At 52.9% G+C, this 26,940-nt stretch overlaps 1 protein-coding gene across 4 annotated transcripts in view; it reads left to right on the forward strand.

Annotated features, from left to right (window-relative positions):
- Nucleotides 1-25,749, forward strand: part of naga (N-acetylgalactosaminidase, alpha) — an 80,548-nt gene extending 54,799 nt beyond the window's left edge. For 3 of the 4 annotated variants that reach the window (XM_038783403.1, XM_038783401.1, XM_038783402.1), the window contains exons 4-9: nucleotides 4,890-5,067; nucleotides 8,952-9,046; nucleotides 15,192-15,353; nucleotides 18,559-18,756; nucleotides 21,873-22,016; nucleotides 24,758-24,961. In XM_038783403.1, coding sequence (XP_038639331.1) covers nucleotides 4,890-5,067; nucleotides 8,952-9,046; nucleotides 15,192-15,353; nucleotides 18,559-18,756; nucleotides 21,873-22,016; nucleotides 24,758-24,934 — 954 coding nt within the window. In that variant the 3' untranslated portion in view covers nucleotides 24,935-24,961. Of the gene's footprint in view, nucleotides 1-4,889; nucleotides 5,068-8,951; nucleotides 9,047-15,191; nucleotides 15,354-18,558; nucleotides 18,757-21,872; nucleotides 22,017-24,757 lie in introns of all 4 variants that reach the window. The other variant, XM_038783404.1, reaches the window with a different exon arrangement.
- The last annotated feature ends 1,191 nt before the right edge of the window (nucleotides 25,750-26,940 follow it).

Consider the following 26,940-nt stretch of genomic DNA (forward strand, 5'->3'; position numbering starts at 1 on the left):
GCCAAGGACTTTAATAAATTTGTGTCCTCTGGCAACTGGCTATGAGACCACAAAATGTAGGGGCAGAAGTAGGCCATTCGGCCCACCAGTTCTGTTCCGCCATTCAATGAGATCATGGCTGATCTTTATTTTATTTATTTTTTAATAAATTTACGCGACCTAATTATTTTTTTCCAATTAAGGGGCAATTAGCCAATCCACCTACCCTGCACATCTTTGGGTTGTGGGGGTGAAACCCACACAGACACGGGGAGAATGTGCAAACTCCACACGGACAGTGACCCAGGGCCAGGATCGAAACTGGGCCCTCGGCGCCGTGAGGCAGCAGCGCTAACCACTGCGCTACCGTGCCGCCCCAGAACATGGCTGAACTGATATAATCCTCAACTCCACTTCTGTCTATCTCAGTCTTGAACGTACTTAACGACCCAGCCCCTGTAGCTCTCTGCGGTAAGAATTCCACTGATTCACTAGCGTCTGAGCAAAGAAATATCTCGTCATCTCTGTCTCAATGGACTCTGAGATTCTGCCCTCTGGTCCTAGACTCTCCCACAAGGGGAAACATCTTCTCAGCATCGACCCTGTCAAACCCCCTGAGAATCCGATATGTCTCAATAAGGCCGTCCTCTCATTCTTCTAAACCCCAACGAGCACAGGCCCCATCTACCCAACCTCTCCTCACAAGAAAATCCCTCCGTACCTGAGATTAGCCGAGTGATTGTTTTCCTTGGAGCAGAGAACACTGAGGGGGGAACATGATTGAGATGAATGGAGCATAGATAGAGTAGACAGGGAGAAACCTTTCCACTGGGTGGAGGGATCAGTGACCAGGGGGCCTAGATTTAAGGTGAGGGGCAGGAGGTTTCGAGGGGCTGTGAGGGAAAACCTTTTCCCCCAGAGGGTGGTGGGAGTCAGGCTGCCTGAATGGTTGATGGAGGCAGAGGCCCTCAGAACATTGTTAATAAGAAGTATTAGATGTGCAACTTGTGATGCCAAGGCAGTGGCCAAGTGATGGAAATGGGATTGGAATAGTTTAGCTGGTGGTTTTTGACCGGTGCCGAGGGCCTTTTCTGGACTGTAGGCCTCTATGAGTCTCTGAACCTTCTCTTTTTTTTTTTTTTTTTATAAATTTAGATTACCCAATTATTTTTTCCAATTAAGGGGCAATTTAGTGTGGCCAATCCACCTACTCTGCACATTTTTGGGTGTGGGGGCGAAAACCCACGCAGACACGGGGAGAATGTGCAAACTCCACACGGACAGTGACCCAGAGCCGGGATCGAACCTGGGACCTCAGCGCCGTGAGGCGGTTGTGCTAACCACTAGGCCGCCGTGCTGCCCCTCTGAACCTTCTCTGGACTGCCTCCAATGCCAGTATATCTTTCCATTGCTAAGGGAACCAGACCTGTTCACAGTATTTCCCTCTTCCTAAAAGAAACAGTCTCCCCGGATCTTGAACACCTCTGTGAAATGTTCCCATTCACTGTCTTGTGGAGCGCAGTTTGATCTCTCCAGTCTCCGTATTCTATTGACCCATAGAATGCCCACGCCACAGAGAAAGCTATTCTGCAATTCAAAAACAAATTTGGGCCGGGATTCTCCCTTCTGAAGGCAGAGTGTTGACACCGTCGTAAAAACGGAAGAGTTTAACGACGGCGTCATCGGATCGCTGGGGCGACCCTCTGCCCTACAGGAGTCCAGCTCGGCCCACGCCGCTCCAGCTGCCGATACCGATGTCAAATGGGCGCCACGGGTCTGCGCATGCACTCTGCAGCCGGCACGCATGCGCGGTAGCTTCCTTCTCCGCCCCGGCCCTGACACAACATGGCGTAGACTACAGGGGCGGCGCGGAGTAAAAGACACCCCCATCAGGAGAGGCCGGAGCGCCGACTGGTAGGCCCCGATCTAGGGCCAGGCCACGCTGGAGCCCCCCCCCCCCCCCCCCCAGGGGTCGGGACCCCCCCTACCCCACCCCCACTCCCACCCCTGCTGGAGCCCCCCCCAGGGGTCGGACCCCCTCCCCACCACCACCCCCCACTCCCACCCCCTGCTGGAGCCCCCCCCAGGGGTCGGGAACCCCCTACCCCACCCCCACTCCCACCCCTGCTGGAGCCCCCCCCCCAGGGGCGGGACCCCCTCCCCACCCCCCACCCACCCCTGCTGGAGGCCCCCCCCAGGGGTCGGACCCCCTCCCCACCCACCCCCCACTCCCACCCCTGCTGGAGCCCCCCCCAGGGGTCGGGACCCCCCCTACCCCACCCCCACCCACCCCTGCTGGAGCCCCCCCCCCCACAGGGGTCGGAACCCCCTACCCCACTCCCACCCCTGCTGGAGCCCCCCCCAGGGGTCGGAACCCCTACCCCACTCCCACCCCTGCTGGAGCCCCCCCCCAGGGTCGGAACCCCCTACCCCACTCCCACCCTGCTGGAGCCCCCCCAGGGGTCGGAACCCCCTACCCCACTCCCACCCCTGCTGGAGCCCCCCCCAGGGGTCGGAACCCCCTACCCCACTCCCACCCCTGCTGGAGCCCCCCCCAGGGGTCGGACCTCCTCCCCACCCCCACGTCCCACCCCTGCTGAAAGCCCCCCCCCAGGGGTCAGGACCCCCTCCCACCAGGCCGCCCCCGACAGGATGGAGGCCGAGGTCCCGCTGGGTAAGACCAGATGTGAACGGCGCCGGCGGGACTCGGGCTGTTTTTTGGCGGCCACTTCAGCCCCATCCTGGGAGGGGAATTGCCGGGGAGCGGGCACGCAGAGCGGCGCTGCGCCAACCACGGCGGCGCCAATGGCGCTGATTCTGCGGTCACCGGAGAATCGGCGGACCGGCGTCGCGCAAATCGCGTCCTCTCCCCGGCGATTCTCCGAAGCAGCGGGGCTGAGAGAATCCCGCCCAGGGTACTCTAAATTTATATTAAAAAAAGAAAAGAAGGGCAGCACGGTGGCCTAGTGGTTAGCACAACCGCCTCACGGCGCTGAGGACCCAGGTTCGATCCTGGCCCTGGGTCACTGTCCGTGTGGAGTTTGCACATTCTCCCCGTGTCTGCGTGGGTCTCACCCCCACAACCCAAAGATGTGCAGGGTAGGTGGATTGGCCACGCTAAATTGCCCCTTAATTGGAAAAAATAATTGGGTAATTAAATTTAAAAAAAAAGAAAAGATTTGCAGGATAACGGGGGAAGGGCCGGGGCTGGGATTAGGAGAGAGGCTCTTGCAGAGTGTCATGAGAGAGTACCTTTAAGAAATGGGTGTTTATCAGTGATGTCAGAGTGTGGGTGGAGCTGGGTTGTCTGTCAGCTTTTACTTTTGTTTTAGGCTGTTTGCTGCAGGGTGTGTTTAGTTTCGTTTTCAGTGTTGGAGCTGAAGCCAGACAGAGCAGCTGTACTGCTGTTCTCTCTGCCATCAAAAGACTATCTCTTGATCATTTGGTGAATTCAGGGTTATAAATGTTTTCAGTAGTGACTTTAACTTGATGTGCTTCTGGTGAAAGGTGTTTTAAGTTGTATGGATGTTAAAAGGAAAGCTTAAAGCATTACTTAGTGGTGTACTTGTGGGTTGTATTTGAATTAATGGTTGCTAAGATGTTCACTGTATGTTTTTAAAAAGGTTAACTTGAGTTCATAGAATAAACATTGTTTTGCTTTAAAAAACACTTTTCCATTTCTGCTGTATCACACCTGTAGAGTGGGCCGTGTGCTCCCCTTAGCAGTTGAGGCTCCTTCATTAAATGTTTTTAAGGTAAAGATAGATAGTTTATTTGTAGAATAAAGGGATTAAGGGTTATGGTGTTCGGGCCAGAAAGTGGAGCTGAGTCCACAAAAGATCAGCCAAGTTGTGGGTCAGGGGAACTCCATGATACACTTTGGGGTTCTCTAAACCCTGGCCCATAACACAGTGTGCCGACACACACACGATGGGCTGAATGGCCTCATTTTTGTTCTGAAAACATTGGACCATTCCATCATTTCCTATTTGTGAGCTTCACAGAGCTTTTCCAATGCGCTTGAAGACATGAGCCGCAGTCAAGGGGTTTGAGGGAAGCTTGTTTGTTCCCTCAGCAAACCAAGCCACAGCAATGTTGAGCAAACAATTAACCGGGCTCCCAACTTCTATCTCACTTCTGCTTCAGTGGGGGCTGCGTCCTTGAGTTGCCGACTGTTCATGTGCCTTGCGCACCTTCAGTTCCTCAGTGACTGAACGTTGGCCTTTAAGCCCTGGACTGACTGCTTCCTTCACTGGGCTCTGCTGTGTGTTGCTTCATCACTGACCTTTCAGGGGCAGCACGGTGGCGCAGTGGTTAGCCCTGCTGCCTCACGGCGCCGAGGTCCCAGGTTCGATCCCGGCCCTGGGTCACCGTCCGTGTGGAGTTTGCACATTCTCCCCGTGTCTGCGTGGGTTTCACCCCCACAACCCAAAGATGCGCAGGGTAGGTGGATTGGCCACGCTAAATTGCCCCTTAATTGGGAAAAAAAAATGAATCGGGTATTCTAAATTTATATTTAAAAAAATCACTGACCTTTCACCTCTCGGGCCTAGCTTTGACCCAGCCCACACTGATGGGGTTGAAAACCCCTCCCTCGCCTCACCAGCCCTTCTTTCTATCGGGAAGCAGGGCTCTGAGGCAAAATAGGATTTGACGCTGCTGTGGGGGGGGGGGGGGGATGATTTCCGGCCCCCATTTTGATCGGTCAATTTGCCCGTTTTCGGTGGTAAGGCAGATACTGGAATCCAAGATGGCTGCCGATAAACATCAGAACAGGAGGCAGCCTGTCGGGCCTGCTCAAAATATGAGTCATGACTGCTCTGCATCCTAGTTCTGTTGACATGCCTGGGTTCTGTAAGCCTCTAATATCCTTGCCCAACAAAAATGTTTCTCTATGTCTTGGTGTGCAGGTCCATTCAAAAGGCTTGAAGCTCGGCATTTATGGAGACCTGGGTACCTACACCTGTGGTGGATATCCAGGCACCACGCTGGACCAGATTAAGTTAGACGCTCAAACCTTTGCTTCTTGGGAAGTGGACATGTTGAAACTGGACGGCTGCTACTCCAACTCCTCCACCAAGGCTGTGGGTGAGTACAGGAGTCACTGGCCAAGCCGAGCACCGCACCGAGAGAGTAAATATTCCCTGAGCTTTCCTGGCATGGAGTCTGGCTGCACGAGATCAGGGGAATCGCCGCAGAGTTTGAGGTTCCCTGTCACACAGGTATATAATGGTGCACAGACAGGCAGTGATTGACACACAGGATGACCAGTGAACACACAGAACACAGCAGCCAATCACCAGACAGGACACGACCACTATAAAGCCAGAGGGCACCAGGTTTCCCGCTCTCTCGGGATCCAGCCTCTGAGACAGTCAGAGCTCGTGAGCAGCAACTAGCACAGGGGTGGGCAAACTTTTCCGTGCAAGGGCCACATTCAGAAATTCACAATTCACAAAGGGCCGCATAGTATATTAAGTAAAATAATTACTTCACCCGGTTAAGATTCTGGGCGCCTCATATAGAACATAGAACAGTACAGCACAGAACAGGCCCTTCGGCCCTCGACGTTGTGCCGAGCAATGATCACCCTACTCAAGTCAACGTATCCACCCTATACCAGTAAGTAACCCAACAGCCCCCCCCCATTAACCTTTAAAAAAATTTAAAAAAAAAAAAAAAATTTTTTTAGAAAAATTTTTTTTTTTTTTTTTAATGACTTGGTGGGCCGCAGAAATACCTTTGGCGGGCCGCATGCGGCCCGCGGGCCGTAGTTTGCCCCACCCCTGAACTAGCACATCCACCATGTGGCAGTCAGATAGTCTGGTCAGGTTAGCCTCAGGTCTCCAGTCAACTCAGCATAGTGTCAACCCAAAGTTAAAGCATGTTTAATAGTTAAGAGTTCAATAAAATAGAGTTGCATTTCTTCAAGTGTTGGAAGCCTGTCTGGTTTAGCTCACTGAGCTAAATCGCTGGCTTCTAAAGTAGACCAAGCAGGCCAGCAACGCGATTCGATTCCCGTACCAGCCTCCCCGAACAGGCGCCGGAATGTGGTGACTAGGGGCTTTTCACAGTAACTTCACTGAAGCCTACTCGTGACAATAAGCCATTTTCATTTTCATTCATTTCTCTCACCGCTGCAGTTAACGCAGTCCTCGCAGACCCAGCTTACCCAACACATCATTCCCGACTCGAGGCACGAAGGTCAGATAATGATACAGCACACGATGGAGCCATTCAGCCCATCGTGCCTGTAGCAGCTCGTCAGTAGATCTATCCAATTGGTCCCACTCCCCTGTTCTCCCCCCCCCCCCCCCCCCCCCCCCCCATGGCTCGAGAAATGCATCCCTTCCAGTTCTCTTTCGGAAGTTATTATGGAATCTGTTCAGGCAGCACATTCCAGATCATCACCGCTCCCTATGTGAATAAAATTTCTCCTCATTTCTAATTGGCTCCTTTTGGCCATTACATTTCTAAAACTAAATTAAGAGTTCCCAATTATTTTTTTCCCAATTAAGGGGCAATTTAGCGTGGCCAATCCACCTACCCTGCACATCGTCTGGGTTGTGGGGGCGAAACCCACGCAGACACGGGGAGAATGTGCAAACTCCACACGGACAGTGACCCAGGGCTGGGATTCAAACCCGGGTCCTCAGCGCTAACCATTGCGCCACCGTGCCGCCCCACCTTTTGGCGATTACATGGGGATGTATCTTAAATCTCTGGTTACTGGGGCAGCACGTTGGCGCAGTGGGTTAGCTCTGCTGCCTCACGGCGCCAAGGTCCCAGGTTCGAGCCCGGCTCTGGGTCACGCTAAATTGCCCCTTAATTGGAAAAAAATGAATTGGGTACTCTAAATGTAAAAGAAAAAAGAAATCTCTGGTTACTGACATGGCTTATTTACTTTAGTTATCGGGGTGTGGGGCGCAGTGGTTAGCTCTGCTGCCTCACGGCGCCAAGATCCCAGGTTCGATCCCGGCCCTGGGTGACTGTCCATGTGGAGTTTACACATTCTCCCCGTGTTTGATGGGTCTCACCCCTGTCATGATATGCAAACATGCAGCTAATAAACACACAGAATAGGACACGACCAATGAGCAGTCAGGACACTCAGGGGTGGTATCTCACTATCAAAGGGATGAGACACTCAGACCCCACCTCTTTCCACAGACCAACACCTACAGAGTGAGACAGGGTCTATCCTCAGCATCACACCCAGCACGTGGCTTAGAGCAAGGCTGGTTCAGTTAGACTGAGTTACTACAGATTAGCAGAGAGTCGAACTCATTGAGAACTGTGCTAACGGTTTAGCTCACTCGGCTAAATCGCTGGCTTTTAAAGCAGACCAAGCAGGCCAGCAGCACGGTTCGATTCCCGTACCAGCCTCCCCGAACAGGTGCTGGAATGTGGCGACTAGGGGCTTTTCACAGTAACTTCATTGAAGACTACTATTAATGACAATAAGCGATTTTCATTTTTTCATTTCATTTTCAATAAAACACATTGAACTCACTTCAAAGTCTGGAGCATCTTTTACTCAAAACTGCATCAAGTCGCAGCTTGTGTTATTCTAAATTACATAACACAAAAACCCCCACAACCCAACGGTCTGCAGTCTCGGTGGATTGGCCACACTAAATTGCCCATTAATTGGGGGGGAAAAAAAGAATTGTGTACTCAAATGTGACTATGGTATATAATAGCCAAACGTTGCGCTTGTTCTGGGTGTTCTGTAGCCCAGGAGAAGTGCCTCGGGATGGACAGTGGGCAGCGCTCCCGTTTCGGAGTCAGAAGATTCTGAGGCCTATGGCTGCCCCCCCCCCCCCCCCCCCCCCCAACCCACTCCGGAGCCCATTATCCAAACTCTGTTGGACTGTTGCACTGTCAGAACTACAGCCTTTCAGGCGAGGCATTAAATGGAGGCCCTATCTATCCCCTCAGATGGATGTAAGCGATTCCTTGGCATTATTACGAACAAGTACAGGGGAGTTCTCCATGGTGCCATTTCTCCAATGGTAGCACAGTGGTTAGCGCTGCTGCCTCACAGCGCCAGGGTCCCGGGTTCGATTCCGACCTTGGTCCATCAGGCCTACCCCGACCCTCTGAAAGAGCACCCTGCCTAAGCCCCTAGACTGTCTGTGTGGAGTTTGCACGTTCTCCCCGTGTCTGTGTGGGTTTCCTCCCACAGTCCAAAGATGTGCAGGTGAGGTGGATTGGCATTGCTGCATTTCCCCGTGGTGGGGTTATGGGGATAGGGTGGGGTGTTGGGCCTAGGCAGGGTGCTGTTTCAGATGGGCGGTGCAGATTCGATGGGCCAAATGGCCTCCTTCAGCACTGTAAGGATTCTATGATTCTCTGGCCCCGGGTCCATATTAATCCCTCAGCTAACATGGGGAGGGGGTGGGGAGAGAGGCAGGTCGTTTGGTCATTATTCCACTGCTGCTTGTGGAATGTTGCTTTGCACAGATTGATTGCCACCAATGAATTCAATAGGGGAATCAGAAAAAACCTCTTCTGTCATTGGACAGAGCAGGAACTGCTCCTGATCACCAACTAGTGGCCACTGCCTGTATTTGCCAAGATACCTGATTCAATAAAATTTTGATTGAAAGACCGATCCCGTAGCTTGCGAAGCGACTTGGGTAATTTTCCCCCAGTTAAAGGAGCTGTAAACTATTCGACTGCGGGTGGCATCGTGCTGAAGCCCAATTTAACAGTGGACTGAAATCCATTTCCACAGGCCCCTCTAGCAGAAACCCTCCCCTGTGCTCCCAAACCCAGCAACCCTAACAAATGGCGATGTTCATATTTGTGTTCTGCTTCAGCACAGTTCTGGGTGCAGAGGAGGGTGGATGGCAATGAGAAGAGTGGAAAGGTTTATCTACCTGGTCAGCAGCGTTCGCTTGTTTTCTGGTTAAACCTGTGCAGACAGAGAAAGCTGGATTTTTAACTCTGTTTTTTTAATAAAACAGGGTATCCGTTGATGTCGAAGGCGCTGAATGCGACAGGCCGACATATTGCCTTCTCTTGTAGCTGGCCAGCTTATGAGGGAGGGTTGCCCCCCAAGGTAAGGTTGTCGAACACCGTGTGCATCTCTCTTATCGGCAGAGGGGGCGAGGCAGTGCGGCTCGTCCAACCGTGTGTGGAGCAGGAGGGATCCACTCGCACAGAATTCTAGCAGATGCACAGCTTGCAAGCAGCTAGTAAAATGATCCCAGTGTTAATGCTCCATACTCGCCTCATCTCACTCGGTCAGCTTGTAAGAAGTCGGGAGAGTCGGGAGGGAGGGGGGGGGGGGGCATGGTGGCGCAGTGGTTAGCACTGCTGCCTCACTGGGCCGAGGACCCGGGTTCGATCCCGGCTCTGGGTCACTGTCCGTGTGCAGTTTGCACATTCTCCCCATGTTTGTGTGGGTTTCACCCCCACAACTCAACGATGTGCAGGGTAGGTGGATTGGCCACGCTAAATTGCCTCTTAGTTGGAAAAACAGGCAAAAAAATGAATTACGTGTGTGCGTGGGTTTCCTCCGGGTGCTCCGGTTTCCTCTCACAGTCCAAAGATGTGTGGGTTAGGTGGATTGGCCAGGCTAAATTGCCCTTAGTGTCCTAAAAAAAAATAATGTTAATGGGGGTTGTTGGGTTACGGGTATAGGGTGGATACGTGGGCTTGAGTAGGGTGATCATTGCTCGGCACAACATCGAGGGCCGAAGGGCCTGTTCTGTGCTGTACTGTTCTAATTCTAATTCTAATTCTAATAATATGACAATTATAATTGATAATCTATACAAAGAGTAATAAGTAAAAAATTCTGAAAGAGAACTTTATTAAAGAGAGCAGATCTAAATTTATTTTAACAAACTGTCTATCTTGGTCTTGAACATACTTTACGCCCCGGCCTCTACAGCTCTCTGCGGTAAAGACTTCCACAGATTCACTTCCCTCTGAGGGAAGAAATTCCTCCTCATCTCGGTGTTAAATGGACGACCCCCTGACTCTGAGATTCTGCCCTCTGGTCCTAGACTCTCCCACAAGGGGAAACAACCTCTCAGCATCGACCCTGTCAAACCCCCTGAGAATCCGATATGTCTCAATAAGGCCGTCTCTCATTCTTCTAAACTTCAATGAGTACAGGCCCCATCTACCCAACCTCTCCTCATAAGAAAATCCCCCCGTACCCGGGATCAACCTGGTGAACCTTCTCTGGACGGCCCCCAATGCCAAAACATCTTAGATTCCTTCAGCTGACAAACAGGGGGCGGGATTCTCTCAGCCCAGGGCCCGGCCGCAGAATCCACGCGACCTGCGTGAATCGTGACACACCACCCTGACGCCGGCATGTGATTCTCCGCAGATCGGAGAATCGGCGTCGGTCGCGAAATGCTCTACGTGGCTGGCCCGCCGATTCTCGGCCCGCAATGGGCCGAATGGCCATCGTGCAAACACAGAGTTCCCACAGCGCCATCCACACCTGCTCTCAGCTGGCGGGAACTCAGCGGTGAAGGGTCCGACCCCGGAGGCCGGGGGGGGGGGGGGGATGGGGGTCTGACCCCGGAGGCCAGGGGTGTGGAGGGGGGTCCGACCCCGGAGGCCGGGGGTGTGGAGGGGGGAAGGGGGGTCCGACCCCGGAGGCCGGGGGGGGGATGGGGGTCTGACCCCGGAGGTGGGGGGGGGGGGTCCGACCCCGGAGGCCGGGGGTGTGGAGGGGGGTCCGACCCCGGAGGCCGGGGGTGTGGAGGGGGGTCCGACCCCGGAGGCCGGGGGTGTGAAGGGGGGAGGGGGGGTCTGACCCCGGAGGCCGGGGGTGTGGAGCGGGGGATGGGGGTCCGACCCCGGAGGCCGGGGGTGTGGAGGGGGGGAGGGGGGTCCGACCCCGGAGGCCGGGGGTGTGGAGGGGGGTCCGACCCCGGAGGCCGGGGGTGTGGAGGGGGGGATGGGGGTCTGACCCCGGAGGCCGGGGGTGTGGAGGGGGGGAGGGGGGTCCGACCCCGGAGGCCGGGGGTGTGGAGGGGGGAGGGGGGTCCGACCCCGGAGGCCGGGGGTGTGGAGGGGGGTCTGACCCCGGAGGCCGGGGGTGTGGAGGGGGGTCTGACCCCGGAGGCCGGTGGTGTGGAGGGGGGAGGGGGGTCCGACCCCGGAGGTGGGGGGGGGGGGGGGGGGGCCCGGCCCCGGAGGCCGGGGGTGTGGAGGGGTGGAGGGGGGTCCGACCCCGGAGGCCGGGGGTGTGGAGGGGGAGGGAGGGGGTCCGACCCCGGAGGCCGGAGGTGTGGAGGGGGGGAGGGGGGGTCCGACCCCGGAGGCCGGGGGTGTGGAGGGGGGAGGGGGGTCTGACCCCGGAGGCCGGGGGTGTGGAGGGGGGAGGGGGGTCCGACCCCGGAGGCCGGGGGAGGGGGGGGGGGCTCCGATGGGGCCCGGCCCGTGATCGGGGCCCACTGATCGGCGGGCCGGCCTCTCTGTCTCCCAGCCTCCTTACTTCCGCGCCGGCCCCTGTTCCTGCGCATTGATGATGGTTGACGCCGTTCAGTGTCCGCCGGGGGGGGGGGGGGGGGGGGGGGGGTTGCGGCATCGGGGGTGGGGGTTGCGGACATCGGGGGGGGGTTGCGGCATCGGTGGGGGGGGGTTGCGGCATCGGGGGGGTAGGGGTGGTGGGGAGGGGGGTAGGGGTGGTGGGGGGGGGTTTGGGGGCAGCGGCGTACAGAGGGGGGGGGGGCGACGGATGCCCAGGGCCAACGCACCGTCGCCCCCCCCCTCTGTACGCCGCTGCCCTCTACCCCAACCACCCCCCCTCACCACCCCAACCCCCCCTCCCCACCACCCCAACCCCCCCTCCCCACCACCCCTACCCCCTCCAACGCCGCAACCCCCCACCCTCAACGCCGCAACGCCCCCTCACGCCGCACCCCCCCCCACCCTCTCAACGCCCCCTCACGCCGCACCCCCCCACCCTCTCAACGCCCCCTCACGCCGCACCCCCCCACCCTCTCAACGCCCCCTCACGCCGCACCCCCCCACCCTCTCAACGCCCCCTCACGCCGCACCCCCCCCCCTCAACACCGGTACCCACACCCTCCCCTCCCTCTGAAGGCCGGTACCCACACCCCCCCTCTCTCCTCCTCCCCCCCTCTCTCCTCCCCCCCTTCCTCCCCCCCTTCCTTCCTTCCTCCCCCCCTCCTTCCTCCCCCCCATCCTTCCTCCTCCCCCCCTCCCCCCCTCCCCAAATGCCGGGCTGTCTCTCTCTCTCTCTCCCCCCCCCCCCCCCCCCCCCCCCCAACCAAAACGCCGGGTCTCACCACTTCCACAGCTGGTGAAACTGACGCCTATCGCGTCAGTCAGCTGCTGGCCCCTCCGGGAACGGAGAATCGCCGCCTAAAAGAAGGCCCCGACGCCGGAGTCACCTACACCAATTTTGCTCGCCGGAAATCGGCGTTACGACGGTCTGCAGAGAATTTCGCCCAAGATATGGGAAAACAGGTCACTCCTTTTTTTTTAAATTTAGGGTACCCAATTCATTTTTCCCAATTAAGGGGCAATTTAGCATGGCCAATCCACCTACTCTGCACATCTTTGGGTTGTGGGGGGTGAAACCCACGCAGACACGGGGAGAATGTGCAAACTCCACACGGACAGTGACCCAGAGCCGGGATCGAACCTGGGACCTCAGCGCCATGAGGCAGCAGGGCTAACCCACAAAACAGGTCACTCCTGATCATTATTGATCACATAATCAATGCACAATCATAGCTGGAATACAGTCAATGTCTACAGAGTGAGATTAAGTACAACGTGATTTGAAATCAAAGCTTAAAATCAAAGCAGAAATAAAACGCAAAATACAGAATTGCAAAAATTAGCGGCTACAGGGCTCAGGCCTGTACCTGCTTGTGTTCATCTAACTTCCCCTTTAACGTATCGAGACTATTCACCTCAACTTCTCCCTGTGGGAGCGAGTTCCACCTTCTAACCAGCTCTCTGAGCAAAGAGGTTTCTCTTGTTGGATTTATTAGTAATTGTCTGGTACGTATGACCCCCTTAGTTTCACATCAACTACAAAGGGAAACGTACATTAAAGACTTTCTCCTTTCCCTTCGATTCCAAATATTAAAAGGCCAAGTAATACATTAATGTTTTATCTAACTCTTTAAAGAGCTTTATTTGTCTGAGACACAAGATTTTAACTAGGCAGTGGCTTCCTTGTGAGTACAATATGGAATGATCAAGTCCTTCATTGCGAGAGGATTTGAGGACATGGAACAAGGATCACGGGTGGGATTCTCCCTTCTGATGGCAGAGTGATGACGCCATGGTAAAAACTGGAGAGTTTAACGACAGCATCATCGGACCGCTAAGTGTAGCGATCCTCTTCCATACAGGAGGCCAGCACGGCACTGGAGTGACCCACGCCGCTCCAGCTGACGATACTGCCGTCAAACGGGCCCCGCGGGTCTGCGCATGCGGAGGAGGTGGTGGTCGGCGGACCGACGTTGCGCCAATCGCACCTGGCCCCAGCGATTCTCCAAACCGGCCTGGGCTGAGAGAATCCCGCCCCACATCTGGAGTATTGTGGGCAGTTTTGGGCTCCTTATCTAAGAAAGGATGCGTTTGCCATTGAGGGAGTGCAGCGAAGCTTCACCAGACTAACGGCAGGATTGGCGTATGGGGAGAGATTGGGTCGACTGGGCCTCTATTCACGAGAGTTAGAAGAATGAGAGGGGAGCTAATTGAAGCGCATAAAATTCTGACAGGGTTGAACAGACTGGACGCAGGGATATTGTTTCCTGTGGCTGGGGGGAGGAGGGGGGGTCTAGAACAAGGGGTCACAGCCTCCGGATATGGGGTGGGCCATTTAAGACGGAGATGAGGAGACATTTCTTCACTCAGAGGATGGTGAACCTGTGGAATTCTCCACCCCGGAAGGCTCTGGAGGACAAGTCACTGAATGTATTTAACAGCAAATAGATGAGGTTTCTAAACTCGAAAGGTGTTGCGGGGTATGGGGAAAGCGTTGGTGTTTTGAGGATCAGCCATGATCATATTGGATTCCTTGTCTTGACGGAATGGGTTTCTGTCTCTTTCGACTCCCTCCTCCTCCATTCAGTATATTCAGTCGTACCCTCTGCTGATCTTATTTTAAATCGCTTATTGTCACAAGTAGGCTTCAATGAAGTTACTGTCAAAAGCCCCTCTGATCGCCCTCTGATCTTTCAAAGACTGCCTCAGCCACCTGTTGAGGAAGAGAATTCTAAAGTCTCACGGTCCTCTGAGAGAAATTCTTTCCCCTCATCTCCATCTTAAATGGGTAACCCCTTATTTTTAAAAGGTGACCCCCCCCAGTTCTAGATTCTCCCACAAGACCAAAGTACAGCACAGGAACAGGCCCTTCGGCCCTCCAATCCCGTGCCGACCATGCTGCCAGTCTTACCTAAAACCTACACTTCCTGGGTCCGTATCCCTCTATTCCCATCCTATCCATGTAGTTGTCAAGATGTTCCTTAAATGTCACTATCGTCCCTGCTTCCACCATCTCCTCCGGCAGCGAGTTCCAGGCACCCACTACCCTCTGTGTAAAAAAACTTGCCTCGTACATCTCCTCTAAACCTTGCCCCTCGCACCTTAAACCTATGCCCCCTAGTAATTGACTCTTCCACCCTGGGAAAAAGCTCCTGACGAACCTGGGACCTCGGCGCCGTGAGGCAGCAGGGCTAACCCACTGAGCCACCGTGCTGATTTTCTAACTTTAATCGAATATACGTCCAGGCCGCGATCTTCAAGTCCCACCGAAGACGATGGATATTTGTTTGGTTCACCACATTGTGGTGTGGCTGGAAAGCCCCGGCCCAGTCTGTGCGGCCTGTCCTCAAAATTGAACCCTTTGAACTGTGGTATAATTCTGGTGGATCTGCTTTGTACCCCCTCCAAGCCCTTACTGGGTTACAAACCTGAGTTTGAAGGGTTTTGATCAAGACTCTCCGTTGCTGAAGCCGAATTTCCTCCCTATTGTGTTTTGGGCACCTGAAATAAAGGCCTGTGTTGTGTACAGGACCATCAAAACCAGTTTGCTCCTCCTCATGACAACGTAACAACCCTCTCAAAATGGCCCAAACTCACTTTGGGATGTCCTGGGGGCTGTGAAGACAGTTTGCCCCTTTTCTCTCTCTCACTGACTAACCCTCCTCTCTCTCTCTCTCTCTCTCATTGTCCCAATGGGCTGTTTCCAGGTGAACTACACGTTCCTGGCCGAGATTTGCAATCTGTGGAGGAACTACGATGACATTGATGATTCGTGGGAGAGTGTTCGAGGAATCATTGACTGGTACTCGAGTCACCAGGAGGTGTTGCAGCTTGAGGCTGGCCCAGGGAGATGGAACGACCCAGACATGGTACCCTGCCTTACTTTACATGTCTGCTCCCAATCGGCATGCCACGAATGAAAGCCCTTGTGTATTTTCAATATTCATAGTGTCAATGTAAGCTGCCAAGGTTGTGGGTTCAAGTCGCGTTCCAGCCCATAATCCAGGCCGACGCTCTGAACGCAGTACTGAGGGACTGCTGCACTGTCAGAGGGTCAGTACTGAGGGAGTGCTGCACTGTCAGAGGGTCAGTACTGAGTGAGTGCTGCACTGTCAGAGGGTCAGTACTGAGGGAGTGCTGCACTGTCAGAGGGTCAGTACTGAGGTGGTGCTGCACTGTCAGATGGTCAGTACTGAGGGAGTTCCGCACTGTCAGAGGGTCAGTACTGAGGGAGTGCGGCACTGTCAGAGGGTCAGTACTGAGGGACTGCCGCACTGTCAGAGGGTCAATACTGAGGGAGTGCCGCACTGTCAGAGGGTCAGTACTGAGGGAGTGCCGCACTGTCAGAGGGTCAGTACTGAGGGAGTGCTGCACTGTCAGAGGGTCAATACTGAGGGAGTGCCGCACTGTCAGAGGGTCAGTACTGAGGGAGTGCTGCACTGTCAGAGGGTCAGTACTGAGGGAGTGCTGCACTGTCAGAGGGTCAGTACTGAGGGAGCGCGCACTGTCAGAGGGTCAGTACTGAGGGAGTGCGCACTGTCAGAGGGTCAGTACTGAGGGAGCGCGCACTGTCAGAGGGTCAGTACTGAGGGAGTGCCGCACTGTCAGAGGGTCAGTACTGAGGGAGTGCGCACTGTCAGAGGGTCAGTACTGAGGGAGTGCCGCACTGTCAGAGGGTCAGTACTGAGGGAGTGCTGCACTGTCAGAGGGTCAGTACTGAGGGAGTGCCGCACTGTCAGAGGGTCAGTACTGAGGGAGTACCGCACTGTCAGATCAGTACTGAGGGAGTGCCGCACTGTCAGAGGGTCAGTACTGAGGGAGTACCGCACTGTGGGAGGGTCAGTACTGTGGGAGTGCTGTACTGTCAGAGGGTCAGTACTGAGGGAGTGCCACACTGTCAGAGGGTCAGTACTGAGGGAATGCTGCACTGTCAGAGGGTCAGTACTGAGGGAGTGCTGCACTGTCAGAGGGTCAGTACTGAGGGAGTGCCGCACTGTCAGAGGGTCAGTACTGAGGGAGTACCGCACTGTCAGAGGATCAGTACTGAGGGAGTGCCGCACTGTCAGAGGGTCAGTACTGAGGGAGTACCGCACTGTGGGAGGGTCAGTACTGTGGGAGTGCTGTACTGTCAGAGGGTCAGTACTGAGGGAGTGCCACACTGTCAGAGGGTCAGTACTGAGGGAGTGCTGCACTGTCAGAGGGTCAGTACTGAGGGAGTGCTGCACTGTCAGAGGGTCAGTACTGAGGGAGCGCCGCACGGTAGCTGCCTTTTGAATGGGACGTTAAACCGAGGGCGTTCACTCCCTATGACTGGGACGTAAAACATTCCCGTGCGGAACTGTTCAAAGGCAAGTTGTCCCTGGTGTCCTGAGCAATGTTCATCCCTCCACCAACGCCACTAAATCCAGATTGCCCTGGTCGTTATTATCTCGCTGCTATCTCTGGGATCTTGCTGTGCCAATAAATCAGACTTAGCACTTGCGACTTTACAGCCGGGGCTACACTTCCAAAGCATTTTGTTGGCTGTAATAGAGAGAGACAGACAGAGATACCTTTACGATTATTCCCATTGGCAGGAGGATCATTTCTCCCAGGGTGTTGGCAGGAGTCCCAGCAGGTCGGACAGCATCTGTGAGGAGAGAAAGGAGCTAACGTTTCGAGTCTGGATAATGTGTCGAGTGCTCTTATCTCTGTGGTAGTCGGTATTAGGGGTATTACGGTACCCAGGTCGATGCTGTAACACCATTGGTGTGGGAGGTACCTGAGACAGCAAGGTCATTGGTGAAGCCTGCCTGCTGGTTCCGCCCAGTAAGGCGGAGTATAAGAGCCTGTGTCTCCCCAGCTGCTGCATTCTGTACCTGCGATGCTGGGGGGAACATCTTGTCCAATAAACCCTTCAATTGTCGTCCAATCTCGTTTCTGGAGTCATTGATCGAGCATCAATCCCATTGAGCAATGAAATCTCCAACATGTGTCTCTCTCTGGTCCCATAGAATTTACACTGCAGAAGGAGGCCATTCGGCCCATCAAGTCTGTACCGGCCATTGGAAAGAGCACCTTATTTAAGCCCATGCCTCCACCCTAGCCCCGTAACCCAGTAACCCAACCTAACCTTTTGGGCACTAAGGGGCAATTTAGCGTGGCCAATCCACCTAACCTGCACATCTTTGGACTGTGGGAGGAAACCGGAGCACCCGGAGGAAACCCACGGACACACGGGGGGAACGTGCAGATGCCGCACAGATACCCGAAGCCGTAATTGAACTTGGGTCCCTGGAACTGTGAGGCAGCAGTGCTAACCACTGTGCCACCCTCCCTGTAACCAATTCTATCCTTTCCCTGTGTTACTACCTGAGATGCGTATGACGTCCTCTTTGACCTTGAGCTGAGCTTCTAACCCTATATTCTCTCCACCTACGTCCACCTCTATGCCATTGCCTGACTCCATCCCTGAATCAACTTACCAGCTGCTGAAACACTGCACCATGTTTCTGTTACCCCCAGACACGGCTATTCCAATGTACACCTGGCCGGTCGCTCGCTTTGTCCATTCCATAAATTTCAGCTCCTCTTAACCGTTATTGTCTTAACTCACGCCAACTCCTTTTCACCCATCACCTTTGATCTCACGCTGGCTCCTGAAACGCCAACGTCTCAAATTCACGCCCTCGTTTACACATCTTTCCCTTGTCCCTGTGTCTGTAGCCTCCTCCAATCCCACAATCCTCTCGGATAATGGCTCTCTCCCGAATCTGGCCCCCATCTCCATCTCTTCCCGACTGGTGGACTATGTCTGGGCCCTCAGCTGCGGGCCCTAAACTACTCCCGATTTCCACCTCTCTCTCTCTCTCTCTCTCTCTCTCTCTCCCCCTCCCCCCCCCCCCCCCTCCTCAAAACCGCCTTCACCTGATCGTCACGTCGGTTTGGGGTCAAACTTTGCCTGGTTGCTCGACTGTGAGGTTTTGCTGCATCCTCGGTGCTATATAAATGCAGGTTATATTTGCGGTGCAGTCAGTCGCTGCACCCTGCTGCCTCCGTCCCTCTCATACCCTTTCTTTTTTTTTTGCTCTCCAGTTAATTATTGGGAACTTTGGCCTGAGCTATGAGCAGTCCAAATCGCAGATGGCTCTCTGGGCCATACTTGCCTCTCCCCTCTTTATGTCGAATGACCTGCGGGCTATCTCCATCGAGGCCTCGTCCATCCTACAGAATAAACTGCTGATCAGGATCAACCAAGACCCGCTGGGGCTGCAGGGCCGTATGTTACTGAAGGTGAGGAGCGAGGGAGGGGATTGGGCCCAGTATCAAAGTGCACGATAAGAATGTGGCCAGGGGAGTGAAAACGCCATTAAACCTCGTGGACCGAAAGGTCACAGGTCACAGGTCGCCGATGCCTCCAATGACTTAATCATTCTCGGGACAAATGGAGGCGCTGGAGTTGGCATGTGCTCTCGTGCTCGCGTGTTGCATGCGTGTTGAAGAAATTATAAGTCAGCACTTCGAGTTTTTGCCAAAGGTCCTTTATTTCACATGAAGCTCGAGGGGGGGAATAGAGAGACCACAGTCATTCCAAATGTCCCCGCTTTACAAAGTAAGGCAAACAATTTATATGATACAGTCAGCAATATCTAGGACAAAAGGCATTCTTTAGATTAGCAAAAAGACAGAAAAGCGACCAGGCCGGAGTTAGAGTTTAATAACAGGCCATGAGTTCCTTGCCTAACAAAAATAATAATTGTCTGCTCACAGCTAAACAATGTGCTTGGTTACATTGTATGACCTTCAGACTGTTTCACACAGAACTTCTTGACTAAAAATAAGGCTAAATATCCATCATGCCTTGCCAAGTGCCTATTTCCATGAAATATAGTCAAGCAGCTGGTTAAAATGAATGCAGGGCATTAAGGCAAATATTCCGGCAACTAAAGTCCCTTCCACAATGCATATGTGGGCGTGTGACATCCCTTACCCCTTTCAGTAACCGTGGAGTTGACAGCCCTGACCTTGGTTCCCAGGTAGAGGGTGGGGGATGGGTGCCCACAGTTGGCAGCAGGGATTGGGGTCATGGGCAAAGTGTTGCTTAGTGGCCACATTGGGAGCCGCTGGAATGAAGCAAATAATTTGAAAGAGGTGCAGAACAAAGGGATCCATGTATGGTTGCTGGGCTGGTTTAGCTCACTGGGCTAAATCGCTGGCTTTGAAAGCAGACTAAGGCAGGCCAGCAGCACGGTTCGATTCCCGTACCAGCCTCCCCGAACAGGCGCCGGAATATGGCGACTAGGGGCTTTTCACAGTAAACTTCATTGAAGCCTACTCGTGACAATAAGCGATTTTCATTTCAATATCGAACCTTCACTGACCACTATAGTTACACAGTGAGACAAAACGTTCTGGAGTGGACCATCCCCTGTTGTGCCAAAGTGAAGGTTGAGAAATATTGCTGGGGGTGTGAGCTGATAACGGAGGAGGCGAGAGTAACCGGGCATCTGGGAGCTTCATGAATGGTGGGACCAACAACAACCAATGAGAACGGAGGATTGAATAGAGGAAGGGCTGAGAAGGGGTTTGAATCGGAGTCAAATCAACAAGTTCATGAGAAAGATGAACATTTAAAAAAAGAAAATGTAGGGTTGTGGGGACGAAACCCGGGGAGAATGTGCAAATTCCACACGGACAGTAACCCAGATTCAGGATCGAACCTGGGACCTCGGCACCGTGAGGCAGCAGTGCTAACCACTGTGCTGCGTGCCGCCCCCGAATAAGGGTTTCTTACAGTATGTGTAAGGGGGCAGCACAGTTTCACAGTGGGTTAGCACTGCTGCCTCCCGGCGCCGAGGTCCCAGGTTTGATCCTGGCTCTGGGTCACTGTCCGTGTGGAGTTTGCACGTTCTCCCCGTGTCTGCGTGGGTTTCGCCCGCACAACCCAAAGATGTGCAGGGTAGGTGGATTGGCCATGCTAAATTGCCCCTTAATTGGACAAAAAAAAGAATTAGGTACTCTAAATTTATTTTAAAAAACAGTATGCATAAGGAAGTGAGCTCTCTGTGGTTGTGAAATTCGGCCTCGTTAAAATCTCCAGCAACAATTAACTGCTGAAGGAATGAGATTGAAGAGGTTAAATTGTTACTTTTCGGACCATGGAGGTTGGTTGGGGATTATTAACAATATTCATGTTGTTAACCGTACTCAAGCTGTTATTAAGCAAATTTTACTTTCTGCAGTGAGTTTAATGGTCAATTAATGTACAGATCCAGCTGAACATGCAACGATAACGGCAGAGTAGAGAAAGCCAGGTTCTCGAGATTTGTGACCCGTGACAAATTCCTTAATTGCACTAACTTGTCGGCCAATTTACACATTAATATCGGTGTGTGGCATTAACATGCCTCGACCGTTCCAGGACGTTATAGCTTCAGTTGTACAGGGCACCTGGAGTATTCTACAGCAATGGTCACCTTGTTTAAGGAAGGATGTAAATGCATTGGAAGCAGGTTTAGTGAAGATACCAGACTAATACCAGGAATGGACAGGTTGTGTTCTGAGGAAAGGGTGAACACATTACACTTGTATCTGCAGTAATCTGGAACAGTAAGGGACGACTTGATTGAAGCTTATACGACCCTGAGGGGTATTGACAGGGTGGATGTGGAGAGGATGGTTGTGGGAGAATCTAGAATTCGGGGGGGGGCGGGTGTCACTGTTTAAAAATAAGGGCTCGGTCGTTCATTTCGAATCCATAGAATTACTACAGTGCAGAAGGAGGCCATTTGGCCCATCACATCTGCACTGAATCTCTGAAAGAGCACCCAGGCCCACTCCCCCGCCCTATCCCTGTACCCCCACATATTGGTTATGACCAATCCACCTGACCTACACACCTTTGCACACTAAGGGCAAATTATCATGGCCATTCCAGCTAACCTGCGCCTCGTTGGGCTGTGGGAGGAAACCGGAGCACCCGGAGGAAACCCACGCAGACACGGGGAGACCGTGCAGACTCCACACAGACAGTGACCCAGCCGGGAATCGAACCCGGGTCCTTGGCGCTGTGAGGCAGCAGAGCTAACCGCTGTGCCACCCGTGCCTCGCAGTTATAATGGAGACGAGACAATTTTTTTTCCCGTGAGGGTCATGAAACTTTGTAGCCCTCTTCCTGAAAAGGTGTTGGAAACAGAGCCGTTAAATATTTTTAAGGCCGAGGTGGATAGATTCTTGGTAAGCAAGGGGGTGAAAGGTTATTGGGGGGAGCAGGCAGCATGCAGATTTGATGTTACAATCAGATCAGCCTTGATCTTATTAAATGGCGGAGGGGGCTCAAATGGCTCCTTGTTTGTATGATATATTTTCAATATCTGTTCATTTTTCCTGTTCCCCTCTCTCACCCCCAGGGTAAAAACAAGATTGAAGTCTGGATGAGAGAACTTTCCTTGTCAACCATGGCATTGGCCTTTTTCAGTCAGCGGACAGACATGCCATTCCACTACACCACATCTCTGAGCCAACTCAACCTCACCGCCCCTGAGGTGTTCTCGGTGAGTACGGGCTCCCCTTTGTCATCTGCACAGGACAGAGAGGCAATAGAAAGAGTGTAAACCCGATTCAGGAGGGTAATAGCAGAATGGCGAGGTTATGAGTATCAAGGCGTGGCATGGTAGAACAGTGGTTAGTACTGTTGCTTCACAGCGCCAGGGACCCGGGTTCAATTCCTGGCTTGGATCACTGCGTCTGCGTGGGTTTCCTCCGGGTGCTCCGGTTTCCTCCCACAGTCCAAAGATGTGCGGGTTAGGTGGATTGGCCGTGCTAAATTGCCCTTAGTGTCCAAAAAGAAAAGGTTAGGTGGGGTTACTGGGTACAGGGATTGGGTGGAGGTGTGGGCTTGGGTAGGGTGCTCTTTACAAGGGCCGGTGCAGACTCGATGGGCCGAATGGCCTCCTGCACTGTAAATTCTATGATTTATGATTGGGCCAAGCGCTGGAAAAATGGGATTAGTGTCGTCAAATCTGTGGTCGATGGACTGAGTGGCCTCTTTCCGTGCTGTAATATCTATGAATGTAGGAGGAAATTCTGTACCAGGGCAGGGAGCAGGAATGTGGATTTCACTTCCACAGGATGTCACGGTAACACAGTGGGACACGGGTTCAATTCCGGTCTTAGGTAATAATAATAATATTTATAAGTGTCATAAGTAGGCTTACATTAACACTGCAATGAAGTTACTGTGAGAATCCCCCAGTCGCCACATTCCGGCGCCTGTTCGGGTACACAGAGGGAGATTTCAGAATGTCCAATTCATCAAACAGCACGTCTTTCGGGACTTGTGGGAGGAAACCGGAGCACCCGGAGGAAACGCACGCAGACACGGGGAGAACGTGCAGACTCCGCACAGACAATGACGCAAACCGGGAATCAATTGCACTGTGGAGCAACAGTGCTAACCACTGTGCTACAGTACCGTGTCTGTGTGGAGTTTGCACTTTCTCCCTGTATCGACAGCCTGGTCTAGTGTGTGGCTGATTCCAGCCCCAAAGTCCAACAGAAGTGAATTTTTAAAACGAATGTAGAGTACCCAATGTTTATTTCCAATGAAGGGGCAATTTAGCATGGCTAATCCACCTACTCTGCACATCTTTGGGTTGTGGGGGTGAGACCCACGCAGACGCGGGGAGAATGTGCAAACTCCACACGGACAGTGACCCAGAGCCGGGATCAAACCCGGATCCTCAATGCCGTGAGGCAGCAGTGCTAACCGCTGACCCACCCTGCTGCCCACCAATGCAAGTGAATTAACCCATAATTCATTAGAAAGTTCTTGACTTCCAGGCACCAGATTTGTAAGTGAAAAACAATAACTGTTTATTTATAAACAAAAGTAGAGATAAGACATACAATACTTACAATAGAATAACGGCCAGCTAATCTACTACTCACCTTTTACTGTCCCCCCCTCTACCCAAACACACACACGACAGACACACACACCGGGGGGGGGGGGGGGGTTAAGAATATGAAGAGGATTAATATCAAATGGAAGACGAGCGTCCTGTCTTCGGATGTTGAAGTCTTTGCAGCAGTAGTCTGCCCTCCCAAGACACAGAGTGAGTAAAACCACCGTTGCAGGGCAGCACGGTGGGTGGCACAGTGGTTAGCATTGCTGCCTCACAGCGCCGAGGTCCCGGGTTCGATCCCGGCTCCGGGTCACTGTCCGTGTGGAGTTTGCACATTCTCCCCGTGTCTGCGTGGGTTTCACCTCCACGACCCAAAGATGTGCTGGGTAGGTGGATTGGCCACGCTAAATTGCCCCTTAATTGGGAAAAATGAATTGGGTGCTCTACATAAAAAAAAACACCGATTGGATTGCCGACAAGGATCTTCTGGCAGCGGCATTCAGTCAGAACTCCCAGGTTTTATGAAACTGGGCCTTCAGTCAAAAGAGCAGCCTCAGGTCTTTTTAATTCATATTTGTTTCCAACTCCACCAGAATGACAACAGACATTTAGCGCTAAGAACAGCATTCTCCACACAAGATTGTAAAAAAGGGTTTGTGTACAACTGATCCTGCCTCAGCTGGTGGTTTGTCTGGATTTCCCCTCAAACCTGCTTTCTTACTTGGTTTCCAAGTCTCACTTGAATGTCCTCCACTTTTACTGAGGAGAAAACAGAGTCTCCAACTGGATGTTTGGGAGATGTTCACTCTCTCAGGGGGAAAGAAACCCAACAGAGCTTCCTTCAGATCTGAGTTCAAAACAAATTAAAACCAGGAAACACAGTCTCACAGAGGAAGAAACATTCCAGAACGGTCATCAGCAATCAGCCAAGCCCCGGCAATCTGAAACCGCTCATTGGCCGCCAGCCAAGTCCATCAAGGGGTGTCATCACTGATGTCAGACCAAACAGTACATCCTGCTGGAGATTCCTTTTTTGTTTTAAATTCCTTTTTAAAAAAATTTAGAGTACCCAATTTATTTTTTCCAATTAAGGGGCAATTTAGCGTGGCCAATCCACCTACCCTGCACATTTTTGGGTTGTGGGGGGCGAAACCCACGCAGACACGGGGAGAATGTGCAAACTCCACACGGACAGTGACCCAGGGCCGGGATCGAACCTGGGACCTCGGTGCCGTGAGGCAGCAGTGCTAACCACTGTGCCACCGTGCTGCCCCTCAAAGTGTGTTTTTTTTGCCTGGCGGGAACTCTGCGAGCTGTTTTCAGGTTCGTTGCCAGGCTTGTGTCGGAGCCGATGGGTTTCATTTTGTTTTGCTTTCTTCTGGATTTAGGCTCAGGATGTGTACACGGGCTGGGTCTGGCGCGACCTGGAGGTCGACACCAAGTTCACCGTCACCGTCAATCCTTCCGGAGTGGTGATGCTGTACCTGTGTGCTGAAGGAAAGCTCGTAATGAACCAAGGGAAGAGTCGGCCTGAAGCAGGCCCATTGCAGCCATTGTCACCATAGTGGCAGCTATAACCTTTGCCCTTCCTCTCGGGCGTATCGACACCTGAATGTCCATTCTGCTCCCGAATTAAGTCTATAATTTGAAAGCAGCAAGCAGCAGATTTATTCTCCAACAGAACATCTTTCAGGGATTTCCTGGCACTTTCTCCTGCCCGATTTTCATTCACATTCTTCCTATGGGGTCCCTGGAATGCGAGGGGTTAAATCTGGATGTCCTCTGCCCTGTCACATCCTCGTGAACTCCACACTACATCCCAACCCACCACCAACCCTGTCTGTCACCCTCTCAGCAACCCGCCACCTCTCTGTTTCTATCAGCCTCTCACTCTCTATCCCCCCCTTCTCTCTCTCATAATCTCCTACTGTCACTCCCAAATGTTTCTCTAACTACTGTCTCTCCCTCTGCTGAGAAGCCATTGCTGATTTTCCCTGCTGTGTGCAGATTGCTGACTGACACTGTGAGAGGATCAGGTTTATGTGCCTTCTTACGAGGCTGCTGTCACCCCCGCCCCCCTTCCCCGTAGTCGAATATCTTGTTGGAGTTCCTCTGTTTTCCACTCAGACATGAAGCACAATCATGGTGTGTGGCCGGAGCCACTGGCCCTCAGAAAGGATCAGCTCCCACTTTGAGAAAGGATCCCTGTTTATGGAAAAACGCAGCGTGATCTTCCAATTTGAAGTTGCCATTTAAAGTTTCAAGTACGGGCTGACTGGTTGATTGGATTGGATTTGTTTATTGTCACGTGTATCGAGGTACAGTGAAAAGTATTTTTCTGCGTGAGGGTCAGTTAGATCATTCAGTACATGAAAAAAAATACATAATAGGGCAAAGATATGTGAATACATAGACACAGACATCGGGTGAAGCGTACAGGAGTGTAGTACTACTCAGTGCAGAAGATGTGTGAAGAGATCAGATCAGACCATAAGAGAGTCATTTAGGAGTCTGGTAACAGCGGGGAAGAAGCTGTTTTTGAGTCTGTTCGTGTGTGTTCTCAGACTTCTGTATCTCCTGCCCGATGGAAGAAGTTGGAAGAGTGAGTAAGCCGGGTGGGAGGGATCCTTGATTATGCTGCCCGCTTTCCCCAGGCAGCGGGAGGTGTAGATGGAGTCAATGGATGGGAGGCAGGTTCGTGTGATGGACTGGGCGGTATTCACAACTCTCTGAAGTTCCTTGCGGTCCTGGGCCGAGCAGTTGCCATACCAGGCTGTGATGCAGCCCGATAGGATGCTTTCTATGGTGCATCTGTAAAGGTTGATAAGAATGAATGTGGACATGCCGAATTTCCTTGGTTCCCTGAGGAAGTATTGGTGCTTTCTTGGTGGAAGCGTCGATCTGGGTGGACCAGGACAGATTGTTGATTCCCCCCCCCCCCCCCCCCCCCCCCACTCCCGCCCTCCCAATGTAGTGAGATAATACAAAGGTGTCTATAGCATATGTAGAATCTACAACACAGGAACATTTTGCTCCGCATCTCCACAGGGGCAGCACAGGGGCACAATGGTTAGCACTGCTGCCTCACAACACCATGGACCTGGGTTCGGTTCCAGCCTTGGGTGACTGTCTGTGTGGAGTTTGTATGCTCTCTGTCTGCGTGGGTTCCCTCCGGGTGCTCCGGTTTCCTCCCACAGTCCAAAGATGTGCAAGTTAGGTGGATTGGCCATGCTAAATTGCCCCCTAGTCCCCAAAGATGTGACGGTTGTTAGATTGTAGGGTTGTAGAGTGGGCCTAGGTCGAATGTTCTTTCAGAGGGTCGGTGCAGACTTGAGGGGCCGAATGGCCTCCTTCTGCACTGGGAGGATGCTATGATAATCTCTCTTTTAACCAGTTGCCCAGTTTGATCGACCATATAACTCTGTGAAGCGGCTTAGAAAATATTATATGTGGGAGACACAAAGTAAATCTAAGTTGTTGAAGATAAAATCCAAATCTCTTCATCTGAGAGTTTCAAACTTCAACCACCCTTTTGTGTGTGGAAGTGTCTCCCACTTTGTTCATGAAAGGT

This window comes from Scyliorhinus canicula, chromosome 23 (assembly GCF_902713615.1).
Source record: "Scyliorhinus canicula chromosome 23, sScyCan1.1, whole genome shotgun sequence".
Taxonomy (NCBI): domain Eukaryota; kingdom Metazoa; phylum Chordata; class Chondrichthyes; order Carcharhiniformes; family Scyliorhinidae; genus Scyliorhinus; species Scyliorhinus canicula.